We start from the raw sequence: 17,189 nt of genomic DNA on the forward strand, positions 1-17,189 counted from the left end.
CTAACCATTATTTCACAAAATTGTATAGTTCGTTGGAATCGAGTTCTGATACACAACCATGCTCTGCTAGGCCCTATGCAAAACTAACTCAGACATCACTTCGTTAAAAATTTAATAACTTCTTTTAACAAAGCCGGATTGATAAACAGTCTTCGACAAAGTTGCAGACAGTTGAATTATCTTTCTTTTTTTATTTACAGTGATAATACGATGTATACAGTGCCACCTAGTGGCGAAAATACAAGGTAATGGATTTTTTCAATGTAAATTGTCGAAAAATCCCATACAAACTTCAGGCACTTTGGTCCGGTAGCTAGACTTGTCCGATTTGCTTCAAATTCAACTCAGGGGTGGGTCGCATGGATTTTTAAAAAAATCATTATTTTTCTGGGCAGTCTAATGCCCATCTACAACGAAAGCCATCTTATGAAGAGCTTCATCACTACCGTTTTGGAGTTTGAAAGAACCACGTTGTGCAAATTCAATCTATCTGAAGCCTCGGTTGTGCGTTTGTTTATGTCAACGAACTCGCCGTGGCACAGGCAGCTGGTGAAAAACGTAGACAATGTACACGAAACAGAGATCAATGGAAAGATTTACTAACTTCGGATAACGTTGGAGGACGGGTCTGCGGAAGTAAAATTCTACGATCCCTCCGAAGTCGTAATAAACGAAGATATCATCGGGTTTCTTCAAGCTTAAGGGGACGTATTCTCAATCCATGAGAAGATGTGGGATGAGAAGTAAGCTTTCAGTGACTTCCCAACTGATGTTCGAGTCGTGAAGATGATGGTAAAAACGAACATTCCATCATTTGTCACCAACGATGGAATGATTGCAGCGCTATCATACTACGCACAACACCGAACGTGCCGACACCTCAACGAATTCGTCCACAGCGAGATCTCATGCATCCAAAACAAAAAACTTCTGGTCCAGAAACTGGCCGCAGACCAGACGCTCGTTCTACTACCACCAAACACAAGTATTCCAACTCAACAAAACTCGGACTCCGAACTCCTTACAGGTCGGTAGCCTACCGACGACAAATTGCTCACCAAGCAACCGATCAGCGGAGGAGAAGCAATTCGGAGACCCTCACCCAAAGATAGGAAGAACGACAGTGACCATACCGACCGATCATCAACCTCCACGATAAGCCGACGATCTCAACATCGACCGCCGGGTAAGAAACAACGACAAGACGGGGGATACGTTTCGCAGGAGGATGATTACGGTTTGTATTGGGTCTCACCACCCTACAAGAGAGAGGTTTTAGAACAGTACACTTGTCTCTTGCCTACGCTACCAGACCGAAAATGTTATTTTGGCAGGCGATTTCAATAGTGTACTAGGACAGTACGAAGCGACAGGGTATAATTCGAGCCCATCTCTTCAAGCGATCACCCAATAAATGTAACTTCGTGGCGTGTGGGTTAAGTTAAATAGTCAAAATCCGTTCCATACATACATTACACACAACTCGATGTCCAGGATTGATCGGGTCTTTGCGATCAGCTACGAAATACGAACTCTCACGTAGGAGCTCCTTCACGAGCCACAAAGCAGTCACCGTTCGCATGTGCCTCCCTCAGCTTGGAAGAGAACCCGGTAGCGGGTTTTAGTCCCTCTGCCCCCTGTTCTTGCGTCTAAGAACGCCAATGAACTACGCACCAGCTGGCAGTATTTGACTCGCCAACGTCGAAATTTTCCGTCATGGATAACTTGATGGTTAGCGTGTCCAAAACCTAAAATAAAATCCTAAACTTTTATAAGCGTACAACAGCTACTTTCAAGACCCAAACATGATGTCGACTATCAACAGTCTAAAATCAGAAATGTCCAAGCATGGCGATGGCATCCCGAAACAAATCTGTCTCCGCACATTCGATTTTATCGACCGAGAAATCAACCTCGCTATGAACGAGGCTCTGATATCGAAGTTCATGGAAGGTGTAATCGTTTTCGTAAAAAATAAGGGGTCAAATGACACTATTCGCTCATGCAGGCCCATTTCGTTCCCAATTACGGTTTCAAATTCCTCTCGCACATTATTAAAGCGAGAATTGAAAACGTCATGCGAAATCACCGAGTTCTGAGTGGTGTTCAAAAATGTTCCAACGACGATCGCAATATCTTCCAAGTCACTCTTTCGTTGAACGATAAAATCTCTCGGTTGATTCATAGTAAACAGAGAGCCAAGCTAATATCTTTCGATCTGGATCACGCGTTCGATCGGGTCGATCGAAGATTGCTGTTCGGTAACATGTGCGCGCTCGGATTCAATCGCAGGTTAGGTTACCTCAACCGCCAACTAGCCCCGGGCTCCCCTACAGTAGAGAAATCACCTGCATGCTAGCACTATACTAAGCTATTGATGAAACCGCATTGTCTCATCATGGATGAGGAGACTTATGTGAAAGCAGATTTTCGGCAGTTTGCGGATCTCCTTTTCCCCTGCTCGTCAATCAAATGTATTGTAGTGAAAACAAACGGCTGACATTATTCTTAAGAGCGCTAATTGTGTTGTTCCAGTCTCTTAAACAGCTTTGATTTAAAAATTGCAGATTTTAGGATTCTTTCGAGCGCATCTTTAAAGCTTATATAACCTAGACCTGCATTTTACTCATACTATACTGAGCAAGAAAACAAAATTTTCCAAGTCCCGTGGCAATTTCTCATACCAAAGCACAAGCTATATATAATGTGTTATAGTCCATCACTCTATTATACCGATCGCAAAAGTCCTCGTTACCACAAGTCCTTCCAAAACTATTGTGTTTGGAACACCGGGAGAAAGAAAATGAATGTGAGAAATGATTCGAGTTTGTAAACGCCGCTAGCTGGGGCTCAAGCAACATGCTGCTATATTTTTATCATATCCGTCCACTGCTCAATTCTCAGTAAAAAAAAAGAAAATGGAAAAACACATCACTCCTTTTCTGCTGATAGAGTCAAAGATAGATATGTACTAGATATCCATCTATCAAAGTCCGCAAAGCAACTATCAGTGACTGATTGTGCACTACAGGCGCCGCCTAATGTTTTCATTTTCAACTAACACCACAACCAGGTAAATAAAAAGGACAAATTTGTATATAATCGCGAGTTTCTAGGTTACTGAGAATGTCATACTTTAATTGCCAGCTTCTTCGCTCGATGGCGCGACGGTGCTGATGCACGATTTCGATCCAAAGCTGATCTGTTCTACCGGGTGAAATGAATTCACAACAGCAATGGTTTTTATCCCTGCAGCTAGGGTTCGTCGCGGTTGCGGTAATTACCGCAACCGCGCGGTATTTACCGCATCCGCACCGCAAAATCTGCGGTGCGGTAAGACACTTTTTCCCGCGGATGCGGTGCGGGAAAGAGCTTTTACCGCGCGGTTTTACCGCAACCGCAACCCAAAAAAAAATAATTGATAAAGTGATAATTTTGGTTATTCTAAATTGATAAACAGACTGCCATTACGAAAGAAAATCTAGCTGTGTCCGAAATATTTTGACGCTATTATTTTACGACATATTTTGGATACTAGTTATTTTATACTTCTAAGTAAGACTTCACAAACTAACCATTTCAAATACATAAAATGCAAGATCCAAATAGAGACAAAATTATTAGATCATTTAAAAACAATAAATTTTTACTCTTAAATACAATTTAAAAGTGCATCACTTCTCCCGATTTCTGTTGGAAATCGTTGAATTATGAATCGTTTCCGATATCAATTTTTCAACTGTGAATTTTGATTAATTTAAAGAAATTAGAGATAAACTAATTATGCTGGGACTTAAACACAACCCAAAGAATATAATTATCTTCATCAAACCAAACGAATTTGGAGTAATTGGCAATAAAGGATACAAATGTATGAAATCGTCCAAAATATGGAGGGGTCCAAATTAGGATGATTATTCTATCATTCGTTCATCAACATCGTATTTCTATCTTCTTTGATTGCTATGTAAATTCAATGTGAGTCAATGCAGTCAATTTTATTGGACTCTTTCTCAAAAAGTATGCTACATAACTTTTTTTCGCGTACTTTCATTCAAATTTACGATAGTTTTCTACCAAATTAAGTCCTAATATTTTTCAGTTAACCCTCCATCACTCGCGCGAATGGTTCCCCGAATGAGCAGCCGCTGTTGCTGAAGGAAGGTTTCACGAGAGTTTCGGAAGGTGTTTCACAAAATATAACGGCGCATGTGCTGGAGGGTTAAGACTATTTTGTAGCTTTTTTGAAACTATTTTTGCTAAATATCACATCGTTTGACTCCCGTCCACTTTAATTGAAGTTTTTGCCTTTGGCTCTTTGGGAAAATATTATAGGAAAATACATTAAATGCTAGAACTTTCTAGAACTAGCCTTTAGAAAATTACACTTCATAGATTTTTAAAGGGAGCAAGCTTAGTTTCTGAATGAGAATACATATGTTTCTTGAAAAAATGTGGAAGTTAGAGTTTTGGGATATTTTGTCTATAAAACCCCCATTTTTAATAACATTTCTGCTGTATGTTACAAATCATACAGTTTTAGCAGTTTTTCTAATGTTCAATAATTCTGTACCGGTTAAGACCGGACTCCTGATTAGATGTAATGTATAGAGCAATTTTTTCATCAAATATGGCGTCGTTCTTATTGATGAAATACAATGTTTTTATTTCACTATATTGGAATATTTGCACTACTATATAGAAGTACTGGTATTTCGACTTTAAATTTTTTTTGTTGAAATTCCTTTAAGAATGAAGGTGGTTTTTACTACGTAAATGCGAAAATCATCCATTTCATTTTCATATGTCAAACACATTGAAAATATGACAATTTAAAGAAAAAAATACTTCATTTCTTATTACATTTTTATTACATTTTTTCAATTAACTAACGGGTTGCTAAAATAAAAGTTTTCCTATTACTGCAGTACAACGTTTTTGAATGTATAATGCTTGCATTTTAAATGTACGGAGTTTTATTAATAGAAAATGCAAAAGTTGATTTTTTCTTAAACATTACATTCTGAGGAGTCTCTTAAAGTTAAATTTCGTGTAAATAAGAATAACATTTTATTATATATGGTTATACAAATGAACAATTTTTCAACACTATTTTTAAAAATACAAAAAATTTACCGCATTTACCGCATTACCGCGCGGTGCGGTGCGGTAAATAAAGTGCGGTTGCGGTAAGCGGTGCGGTTTTGATATTTTTTTGCGGTTGCGGTGCGGATAATCCATTTACCGCCCACATCCGCACCGCGACGAACCCTACCTGCAGCTACGGTTCGGAACGTGAACCGGGCTCGATTTTCCACCAGGACCGTGATGAAGCATGGATTTGTGCCGATGTTTGTACGTGTGTCAGCCAGAATATTGAGCTGTCAATAAATAATGATTTTACGGTGTTTGAGCAGCATCCAGCAGCTCGGGCTGCACTGCTTTTACTCGTTCGGTGGCAACTGAAGAACGGAAAATGGTACACTCGGTTGCGACCAAGCAAATATAAATAATAGTCTGCACAGAGGTGAAAAAGTGTATCATACGTTTGTACAGCATAAATAATGTGCCGCTGAGCACAACGTGACCCACATTCAATAGCTTTGATATTTACTCCAGTACCAAGGTATGATTTTATTTGAAAGATTTTCATTTGGCTTTAGCTTGAACCAATGATACAACTTACACTGTGGTGCAAAATTGACCAGAAAAACTAAGCCTTTTCAAACTTGTGCATTAGACACAAAATATTACCTATTGAAAGCCCTTTTCATATAAGATATATTTTGATACTTTCTTTTTATGTGATTTATGGCACATACGATAAAGAAATTGTAAATCAAGAGAACTATTTTTATCAACTTAGCGAACTAAGTACTTAGGTTATTGTGTAGCAGCAAAGCATACTGTTACCCTATTTCACATCTCTTAGTTTCAAACCATGGCCATCAAATTGGCTAAAAAAGTGTTTTTGTTCAGTAATTAGAAACATATTTGTTAAGAACTTTCGACCAAATCCAACTTTTAGTTAAAATAAAATTTGTTTCAATCTCTGCTACTTCGCCTCATTCGCATAGGTAACTAAATGCTGTATGCCGAGCTGCAAGTGTGCTTAGTGAAACTGACGAATAAGACCACTGCACCATCATAAATGTAACGAACTTTATACCAGGGCCGGCGGAAGCCCTGTTGGGAACCTGAAATCGTCGTGTATGGAATTTCACGGCTGATAAATCGAAGTTTTTATTTTATTATTCAAATCACCACCTAACGCATTTTTTTCTGATTTTCCGTCACACTTCATCTTTTTGGCTCCAATTTTATTACTCCACTCGTCGCACAGTGTTTCCAATTAGACAAAAACGTTATCGAAATTGTTTTGACCACGAAAAAACGATTTTCGAGCAATAGTGTCTTCAGCAAAGTTTGTCTATACAATATTCTCTATTTTATTAAAGTATTAGTTTGGTTACTAATCCCCCTAAAGCTGGGAAGCAAATTTTTGTATGAAAATAGTTAAAAAACTGTCTTCAGCAAAGTTGTAGGGGATATAATAAGAAACAACTTCGCTGAAGAGACTATGTATCTATCTTTTGGTTTTAATAGACATTTTTTGGAGTTTTCTATGTATCAGGGATGTATCCGGAAAATAACTTTTTTCAAAATAACTTTTCCGGCTGATTTTTTTTGAATTTCAAAACGTTGTAAGATTTTGTCCGGCATAAGAAACTATACAATTTTTATTAAACATTGTTATTTCTATCTCCCATACCTGTGGAGTTATCGAAAGTTTCCGCAAAGATCATAAAGACGTTAAGGAGATGGTTCCCATAGTTCGAAAGGCACCGGTGTCTGCTGTACGAAACGGCAAGACTGAGGTAGCTGAGCGTGCATTGGCGTCAGCAAAGGCTACCGTTTCCTCAGCTCCTCCGAAGCGGTGGAAAGGGAAATTGGTTGGAGGGTAGCACATGTCAGTTTCCGTGACTCCAAAAATCCGTATCAAGTCCCACCTGATAAGGGTGACTGGGTGGCAGATTGAACAGGAACAGCTGCGATTAGTGATGTACCAAATTGAGTTTTTATTGTTTTGAGGGAAAAACCCAAGGCTTTTCCACGTTTAAAACGGTTTTTCATGGAAAGTAAGGGTCATTTGGCCGAAAGGGACATTTGGCCGAAAGGGTAATTTGGCTGAAAGGGTAATTTGGCCGAAAGGGTCATTTGGCCGAAAGGGTCATTTGGCCGAAAGGGTCATTTGGCCGAAAAGGTCATTTGGCCGAAAGGGTCATTGACCGAAAGGGTCATTTGGACGAAAGAGTCATTTGGCCGATAGGATCCTGAATATCCTGTCGATCTGGGGATAGACGTTTCAATAAAATATTTTTATCAGCGCAATATTTTCATATGATAACGTGTTTATTTAAGAAAACTGTATTCGACATTGAAGATACAGATAGGGGAAGATCGAAACTTTCTGGTACATTTATGTATGTGGGAAGATCGGGAGCTTACATCATGATATGATTATAGATAATCTGACCTCAATGATTCAATGATTCTCACAAGCTGCCACCGTCTAATATGAAACAAAATTTGATATTGATTAAAGGGCGAAAGACTCCTTGAACATGCGTGATTATTTTCTCAGCCAACGCCACTTATACATATGCATGTACATGTATGTATTTTAGTATAAATATTTGAAACACATACTCCCACAACACTGAATTCACCAAAACATTAACAACTGTGGTCGCTGTTTAATTGATTTGTTTTCTCGCTACAATTATGCTTCGTATGCGGTTCTAACGCTAAATTTCCATTAGAATAATGCATTTTGTATGTAAATCATGCGAGTCGTGTTTTTGATGTTACAAACAAATCAGCTGTAACGAGAACTAGGGAGAATTGATACTAGTGTAGAAATCTTATGATGCAGTAAACTACGATGCTAAGAAGACTCAGTTCACTTCTGAACGATTAGCTTATTATCAAGAAATGGACAAAACATTATAAAAGCAAAACTCAAACACTTCTATTATAATACCATATGACTGAATAGAGGGTTGGGGAGGGGGACGACAGTATTAATATCAGACTTTTTAAAGTTTTAGCGTGAAGACTGTTACGTCACAAGAGCTTACAAATATCTAATAGGTAATTGAAAGTAAAGGGTGTTTTTATAATTTTTTTTTTCATTGACATTTAACACACAAATTATTGACAGTAATTGTTGTTTGTTTATTTCTGTGGCGTATGACATTCATTTCAAAGTTTTAAAACGATTTTCGTAACTATGTTTTATAATATTTACAATTACTTCTTAACGACATGCAATTAGCTAAAGATTAACTAATAAGGAATGTTATGAAAATTTTAGAACCATAGTACTCAGTTTACAGGAAGGATATGAAATATACAGACCTGCTGCCACTGTAAGAGCAATGACAATAGCCTAATAAAAATCTACTATTTGGAAGGCATGCAGAGAGGAACAGCAGCATTTTCATTGATGTTGTTAATCGTCGACAGGTTTTCAGTGGTGATCTTACGTGATTTCTCTTTTGTCAGTTCTCATGGTAAATAGGGAGGCCGTGAGAGATGTTGGTAGAATTGAGTGATTCGTAGTTACACTGCCTATGCTCGACTCCTGCCAGCAGAAGACAAAAGATTAGTCCGCAAGATTTTAAGCCTGTTTCTAATGACCCTACCACTTCTAGCTTTCCGATCTGAATATTTCACATCTTTGCTCTCACTTGAATACTACGGCTCTAAAATTTTCATAACTTTCCCTACATAGTAATCTCTAGCTAACTGAATGTCGTTAAAAAGTAAAAAAAAAGAAAATGTGACTACATAAGTCGAAATAAAAATTAACCCTCCGGCACTCGCGCGAATGGCTTTTCGAATGAACAGCCGCTGGTACTGGAAGACTATTTCGCTAGAGTTTTGGAAGGTGTTGCACAAAATACAACGGCGCGAGTGCCGGAGGGTTAAAAAAGAACGAAAATATTTACAATATATGAAGTTAAAACAAAAACTGCACATTTTCGCAATATTTGCAATTCTTTTTAAATTTTTGTTACATTTTTCACAGAAAACATCGAAAACTTCAGTATAAGGTACAGTGATTTCAACAAACAAATTTCTCATCACGTTTTTCGCTCTATTTCAGTAACCAAGCAGAGTCCCGAAATTCCGAAAAAGCGACTCTGTAGAGATTTTTCAGAATAGCTAACTCAATTTATCCCAAAATGACATTTGTCATAAGAAACACAACAGCGACCACCAGCCTCTATATAAAAAGTTAACTTAGTTCAATGAAAAATTCCGCATTCTATATGAAGAAAAATAGACCCAGATGACGTTCGCTACAAACCGCATCACACAGTCACATTTTTTTAACGTAATGTGGTCGGTGTTAAGTCAGACCAGACTAAGTCTCAAAACATAAAAAAATGAGATAATGATGGCACTGGATAAAGAATTTCGTCAGGTGCATTCGACTTTTGCGAGATTTGAAATATGTAACAATAAACAAGAATTATGGCAAAAATTAATTTTCAATTATAATGTAAAAGATGCTGCGTTTCAAACGTTAAACTCGTTTTCATCGAAATCAATATTTTGTCACTTAGTCCGGTCTGACTTAACACCGACCATGTGGTCTCTAAGATCTGCCCCGGCTGATCTCCTCCTCGAATAGGCAGTCCATTTAACCAAACATAAGTCAAGTATGAAAGGATGACCCTTTGGCAGCAACATGCGAAATGTTTGCTGGACCTTGTTATTTTTAAGGTTAAATTCCAATATAAGGAAACATTGTTCAAAAATCTAAATAATTGTAAAAACAACAAATTTATGTTTAGCGGGAGACTTTCTGTGACTAAACTTCCATTTGAAATATCTTTCACGCAGTTTCAATTTTTTTGATGAAAGAAACCTTTATTTGTTGGAAAAATTCGTGTTTTATAAATGACGCCATAACTACATGATAAATTTATGATGACAGTCGTTATTACACACCTGGGCTATGTAAATCACCCTGCATCAACCATACTGACAGCAAGCAATTTCTTTCATTCGTTCAGTCAATACAGCCGTAGCACTACACACCAAAAAATAATGAAATTTAAACGGCATGTATATCAATACGAATGTAAACATACAAAGATCGAATCAAAAATTTGATTGAAAATTACGTTAAAATCAATGCACTCAATTGGAGCATCAAAAAGCATACAATTTTACACTTTCATTCGTGTAATATTACATGCCATGCATTTTAGAGCAATATTCGAATAAAAATACATTGAAGTGCATTTGTTTTCCGTTTAAAGAAACTGTAATTTTCAATCCACGTGTTAAATTATAATAAAATTCGTTTGAAGAAAGCACGACAAGTCGTGTGTATTTGTGATGGAACTTAATTTTTCATTTATATTCATGCTCCAAATATGTGCATGAATATGAACTTAAAATTACAAAATATTTTTTTCTATGTACATTACCCCCTTCTACTCAATCAATAATTTAACTGTACATCTAGGAAGTATAAGACCCTAGCTTGACAGATGACTAAATATATTTTTACGAGTTACCTGATTTGCTAATGGAATACGTAAAAAATCAATAACACAAATGATTACATTAAGATGAAATCCTCATATTACACACACTGCCCAACTCTCCAATTTAGCAATCTTTTCAAACTCGTTCGATTTTCTTCGCTGCGCACCATTCCTCATTCTATCGCTAAAGGACAGCGAGCATGTATCGCAAACCGTACCATTCTAAAAAATGAAAGTAGTAAAACTGCCTCCGCGCGCTCGGCGTCCAGTTGCTAACGAAAGGTTTCCAACCGCCACTATCGGTACTGCAGCTAAAAAACCCACGCGTGCAGCAAGCAGCTCGTGGACCGTTGTCGATGTTAGCCCGCGAATAAATTTAATTACCAACATGTCCAGATGATAATCAATCAAAATCATTTTTTGCTCTGAATCATTGGTGGGCCGACCTTGATTTAGTTATGTCACAATGGTCACCACTTCCAGTAGTTCCACCGATCTGAAAAAAAACACGCCAGGTCCCACAAGGTCAAAGCAAATCACTGTCTCTTCAGCCATCGCTTCCGCGCACAATGCACATTTTTCAAATTGTTCGTCGTTTTTCTACTGGAGGATAGTGCCCATGGTTATGATGATGGTTATGATGGTGATGATGATGCATTTTATTCTCACATACCAATTTATATCCAATCATGATTGCTTCACACTATCCGCTTCTTTCTCCTCGAACTGCCACTAAACAACTGCCGCCAGTATCCTACTTGAGAAGGCAATTCAATTCCGTAACTCGATCAGCTATCCACTAGGTCAGCCAGGTTTCGACACACCCGATTGTACTCCCGGGGCACAATCACTTTTGAAATGTCTGCTTGCCACGAGTATCCCCTCTCACTCTCCCTGTACACGCCACTACTAGGTGGAATCGAAAATTGGTTCGCGCTCGAATCTAAGTCCTCTCGACAAAGTACAACCGACCGACACACACGACTATCTCGAAGATATACCTTACTGAGTATGGTTTTACCCCGCTCAAAAGCTTTTATACGGCGACCACAGGCACTACTCCGCACCCCCAGGTCGCGAAAGGTGTTTCGTTGGTTGTGTTCTAGCTGAACCACCCTCTCGTTCGCACTCGGCGACGCGAGCGACCCTTGCAAAGCCCCAGCCCAGGAGATCTAAGCGACGGTCGGTCGTTCGTGCTCGCTGTTGCGAACTACGCGCCGTTAAGACCACCGCAAGAACCGTTCGCCGTCAAAATTTTCCTTCACCTTCACGATGTATAGTGGGGTGTTGAGCCCATTTTCATCATTATCCTATTGTTAACTGATCAATTTAAACTTGCTAAATGCTTTGAGGCCGGCGATGCAAGATTGTCCCAGTACCACCGATTCCGTTGCTTTACCCTGCACAGAAAAAAGTACCTATAAAAGGAACCTTACATAAATTACGTTGCGCGTTTAGGGGGGGGGGGGGAGATGGTTCGACAATTTGTGACATGATATGACAAATGGGGAAGGGGGAGTAAGCTAGTACGTTACGTAACATGTTTTAACTGAAGAAATTTTTTTTAAAGAATTTGTTACGTAATAGGGGTGGGGGATAGATAAATTTGTGACAATTTGTTACATGGGGGGGAGTCAATTTGGAGAAATTTTTGCGTTACGTAATTTTTGAATGGTTGCCAAAGAGCTCTGAAGCTTGTAAAAAAACAATTTTCAATTGAAGTTGTGTTCATGAACATATCGACATCTTGCATGAAATGTTTAGAATATTTCCTGAAGAAAATTTATAGCCCTGAAAAGGAGATTGTACCTTTCTTATAATTTTCGATTTTGCTACAGGGCTTATAATTTCCGTGTATCATAAGAATTGGCTGGGAAATCTGCTGAAATAGAGAAGAGAGCAGTGGCGTAGCAAGAAATTTGGGGTAGGGGGGGTGTTGATGAAAATCATTGATTTTTCGAAAATACTTAAATTTAATATAAGTTTGATAAATTATTGTATGTTCAGAAACAAAATTAGTTTAGCAGATGGCTTTTATAATTTCTTTTATAATATATCAATGAAGTGAAAGAATGTTGTCGGTTGCAGCGGACAATTATGAAATATTCTTACCTTAAAATAAAGGCAAATGAATGTAAATTCAGTCATTTGAGCATTTGTATCAGTACGACTAATGGTTCTGGCGGTAGTAACCGTTATGTATCGACAGAGTAGCCGAGTACCTTTTCTGTTTTCAATTAATGAAATTTCAATGTTTTATCCACAGCTGGAAATTTAAATTTTGTGACATCTTGAAACTTCCCTAAGTCAAGCTTTTGGGTTTATAATATTGTTGGTTTAGTCAGGGGGAGTGAGGAGGGGCTTGTGAATTTTTTTACTACTCAACAGGCCGACGAGGGTACTCAGATACCTAGAAAACTGAAATACCAATAACTAAGGCAATTTTCAGCTAATTTCGACATTTCGACAAATCCGTATTACAAAGAACCAGATACATTCATTCGGTTCAATTTTACAGAATTAAACAGTGGACGAGCTCCTGAATCCAAAACTTCTAAAAGTGTCCGAATCGGTTAAAGAAAGCCATAGTTATGAGCATTTAAATTTGCGTGTACTCTGGTACTTTTGTCGACCAGTTTAAGGTATTTTTGTGTTGAACGGTGAACGCACTGTGCTATATTTCTCACTAAGGAGAAAATATTTGGTAGAAACCAATTTATCCCCATTAGGGAGATAATTGAATAAAAACTATATGCGCGGGAAGGGCACAAAACGTATAACTAAATCAGTTATAGAGTTTGCTTTTCGACTTCGTCTCATTAGAATCCGACACTAATATAGTAACTGAACTAGCAAGCAGGACTAGGGGTTTTCTCAGAAACCCAAATAGTGTTTTCGTTGTTGGTCTTAGCTTCAATTCGATCACTGAATTAGTGTAGAGTTCTGACGAGAGTAACTCGAAGCGCCTCTAATAGTTAATTAATTAATTATAGGTTCTGTGCCCTTTACCTACAAATATAATTTAAAACAATTTTCTTCTTAGCTTGGCTTAGATAAACTGCTCGTAATTGCACTTCGTGATTGACCGAGTGAGTGAAAATGTACAATGAACCAAAAAAACTTCGCTTGGGAAGAGAAAATCAATTTCACTATGCATGTTTCACTGACAATACTTTCATAAAATCGTCAACAACAATGCCGGCCTCGTCCAATGCCGTTCTACCGTAGAAGGAAAGGAATGTTTGTTCGACACTCACTGTTGATAGAGACCGAGACAACCGTTGCATCTTCACAAGCATCACGGGAAAGGAATTTTGTTAGTAGGAAAGGAAAAAGATCAGGAGGTATGTCTTGGTAGACAATAGGCTCCAAATTAACAAAGTCATTTTCTGCGCCTGCTCTGGCCAATTCAACGGCCCATTCTTTACCAGTATCACCAGAATGTTTGTGCAACCAAACTAGGTTGATAGTATTTCCAATGCCAAGTTCTTCTATTGGAATTCGGCATGCAATCACCAGCTTGGACCGTGATTTATCCGAGCTAAGGGCTTTGATTGCAGCCTGACTATCGGAGCAGAAGTTTATAACTTGTTGAAGGGCCGGTTTTACCCGCACATAATCGCGAAGATTTCTGCTTGGAATACAGCTTAGTATCTACCCAACGAGTAAGACTGTTCCAATTTTATTTCAAGACAGTAGACACTACCATCAGTACGTCTCTCCATCAGAGAGCCATCAGTATAACAGGCCAGTATAGTTTGTTGTTGTCTCTTTATATAGCCAGACAACCACTTCTCTCGAGAGGGATGTTTTATACTGTCGGAGCAAAGATATCCGATTTCGGAAATCCGACGTCCGAATTCCGATGTCGAAAATCCGCCGTCGGTATTACGATGTCGCAAATCCGATCGGAATTCCTATGTCGGAAATCCGACGTCCGAATTCCGATGTCGAAAATCCGCCGTCGGAATTACGATGTCGCAAATCCGACGCAATGCAGTTTTTTTTATTCGTATAAGCCTAAAGCTTTACCACATTGGATAAGAAACTTTAGTATGTCTTTGAGTTGTAGTCGGATTCACAAAGAGCACACAAAAAAACTCAGCGCGCTGAATAGTTGCCATGTGATAATTGAGTTTGCAGTGGCCGGTTAAAGCCCTGGTCAGCATGCCGCAGTGGAGCTTCGAAAAATGTAGGAGATTCTTCGAAATCGCTGGGCACGGTTGTTCTAGAAACGCCTTCGTAAAATTAGAGTCGCTGAACTCAAATCTGATATCGGAATGACCGGAATAAAATGAGTTTTCATACATTTTATGATATAAGTTTTGCCAATAGTTGGTGGTGAATACAAATGAGAAACATAAATAAACTATACGAATGCATTATCATCAGTTCGGCTCTTAGATTTCAACGTTCTTTACTGCCCATGATCGCATATCAGTCCCATAAAGATAGGAAATTCCATAGAAAACGGGACAACTATGCGATCATGGGTAGTTTAATGAAATCAAATCTTTATTTTCACTACAACCTATGACTTTCATCTATCAACTCGAACATTGTTTGCTGATATTAAATTTTATTAATTGTGCGTTCAATTCGGTTGATTTCTCGGCAGTGTTTTCGTTTTAGGTATAACACCTATCTTTACGAAAAATAAACACTTGGCCAAAAATTTCAATACGCCTTTCCATAATGACGAATTTCGCGCCAACTCGGACAAATGTTGGCAGCACCCTCTCAGATTTTAATGAAACTTTTTTTTATTTCGATTATAGAGGTTTTAACCTTAAGGTCATTCGCCTCTTCGGGTTAGAAAAATCTCTTATGAAAAATTTCTAACCTTATGTGCGGGGGGTCGGGACTCGAAACCAGGCGCGCTGCGTACAAGGCAATCGATTTACCAACTACGCTACGGCCACCCCCTAAATGACTGTCTTTTGAAAAGGGTCAAACTTTTTTTACCATTTTTTTTTCAAATGGTTGTAGTCTAAAAATCACAAATCCTACAAAAAAAACGTTGTAGGAGTGATTTTCACAAAATTAATCAAATTTTTGAATAAAAATATTGAACAAATTCTTCATCGACTCCTACACTGAAAAAAATCGATTTTAAAAATTTAAAGTCGATTTACTAGCACGCACAAGTCGCACCCTGCCGTATTGAACTCAATCCAAACCACCCCACCTGCCTACTTTTTAAATCATTGTGCTCCTACCCGAAAAATCCGTACACGATTTAACTGTGTGCGATGCCAGCGCTACCGTAAATGCATAGCGTCAACGCTTATTGTAGCGTCCAGACGCTACAGCCATTGATATTGCCCTATCGACATAAGAGCAAAAACTGATTCAAACATGTATAATATAATATACATTGTATATCATTGTTATTTATTTATATGATGTTACATCAACTAATTGGATACAATCTGATCAACAAATTCTCCATAAAACTCGGTTCGCTGCTGTCTCTCTCCACCCACGGTTGCGTCAGATACCTTCTAGATTTTGCTGCACCTGATCAGCCTACCTTGCCTTAAAATGGGTGCAACATTACTCTAGTTTGCGGATTTGGATCACTGATGATCAACCAAAGCAGCTTTGACCCCATTGACCACCTACGACGGTTCATGATGCCTCCGGGGAACTCACCTAGTTCCTAAGCTAATATCACACATATTCCCCAGCGTTTTAAATTATTCAAAAAGAATGATTTCGCCTAGACCAGGTTGTTGAACGCAGGGCCGTCGAGAGCCGCGTCGGGCCCTAAGGCTTGTATTACTGCCGGGCCCTTTTAAACCTAAGCCTTCTAGTTCAGTATGTATGTCTTGGTTTCTATCAGTCCCCGGTTGACTCATATTGCCACGTCCACATATAGCGTGCCAGACATGTGAATTTCGATAGCTTCTTATTCCGTGGTATCCAAATCCGGTAAAATTGCCATAGCTACGCGTTTGTCAATTTGTGGGTACTCAGGAATCAGGAATCAGTTGCATCTAGCTCAAATGGTACGTTCCCCATGTTGATCGGAGATTTGTGCCTTGCCATGAATCGTCTTTTCATGATTTCCCTGATGGGAAGGATTGGGGAAGTGGTAAGGTTAGGGGTAACGAATATACCCAAGAGGCCACGAAGCATTATTTAACGGCTTTAGACATGTTGTATATTCGCATACTAAACATATTCAGAAGCCCCTAATGGCTGTCAGCAATGTTAACTCTTCCCTTCTTTATCGACACAGCAAAAGAAAAAAATAAACCCTTCCTCTATTCTTTCGTTTGACATGCCGACTCTTTAAATTAACGATTTAGTGCCTATAGAAATGGGATTCGATCCGCAGTCGAAAACCTCGACTCAATTTGGTAGACGCGTTTGATCACTGATCGGTGAGAAGATTTGCATGTATTCTTGGTTTAATCCAAACTCTACCTAAATGTTTGGTTGAAATTACACAAACGTCGATTTTGGATTATATTTGCAATTGTATTTTTTCGAAAATTCGTGCAGAATTTGCATTTTGATTTTTAATTTATTGCATCATCATTTATTAAATGAAGGCATACAAGTTTGGGTAACTATTGGAACGTATACGTATATTTGGACGGCGCCGGTGGTTGA

The 17,189-nt window shown here is 38.5% G+C and overlaps 1 protein-coding gene across 1 annotated transcript in view; it reads right to left on the bottom strand.

The window, feature by feature from the left end:
• Positions 1 to 11,584, bottom strand: part of LOC131677188 (uncharacterized) — a 53,087-nt gene extending 41,503 nt beyond the window's left edge. The window contains exon 1 of the mRNA XM_058956888.1: positions 11,242 to 11,584. Within this exon, the coding sequence (XP_058812871.1) occupies positions 11,242 to 11,259 (18 nt within the window). The 5' untranslated portion in view covers positions 11,260 to 11,584. The remainder of the gene's footprint in view (positions 1 to 11,241) is intronic.
• Positions 11,585 to 17,189: the final 5,605 nt, after the last annotated feature.

This window comes from Topomyia yanbarensis, chromosome 1 (assembly GCF_030247195.1).
Source record: "Topomyia yanbarensis strain Yona2022 chromosome 1, ASM3024719v1, whole genome shotgun sequence".
Classification (NCBI taxonomy): Eukaryota; Metazoa; Arthropoda; class Insecta; order Diptera; family Culicidae; genus Topomyia; species Topomyia yanbarensis.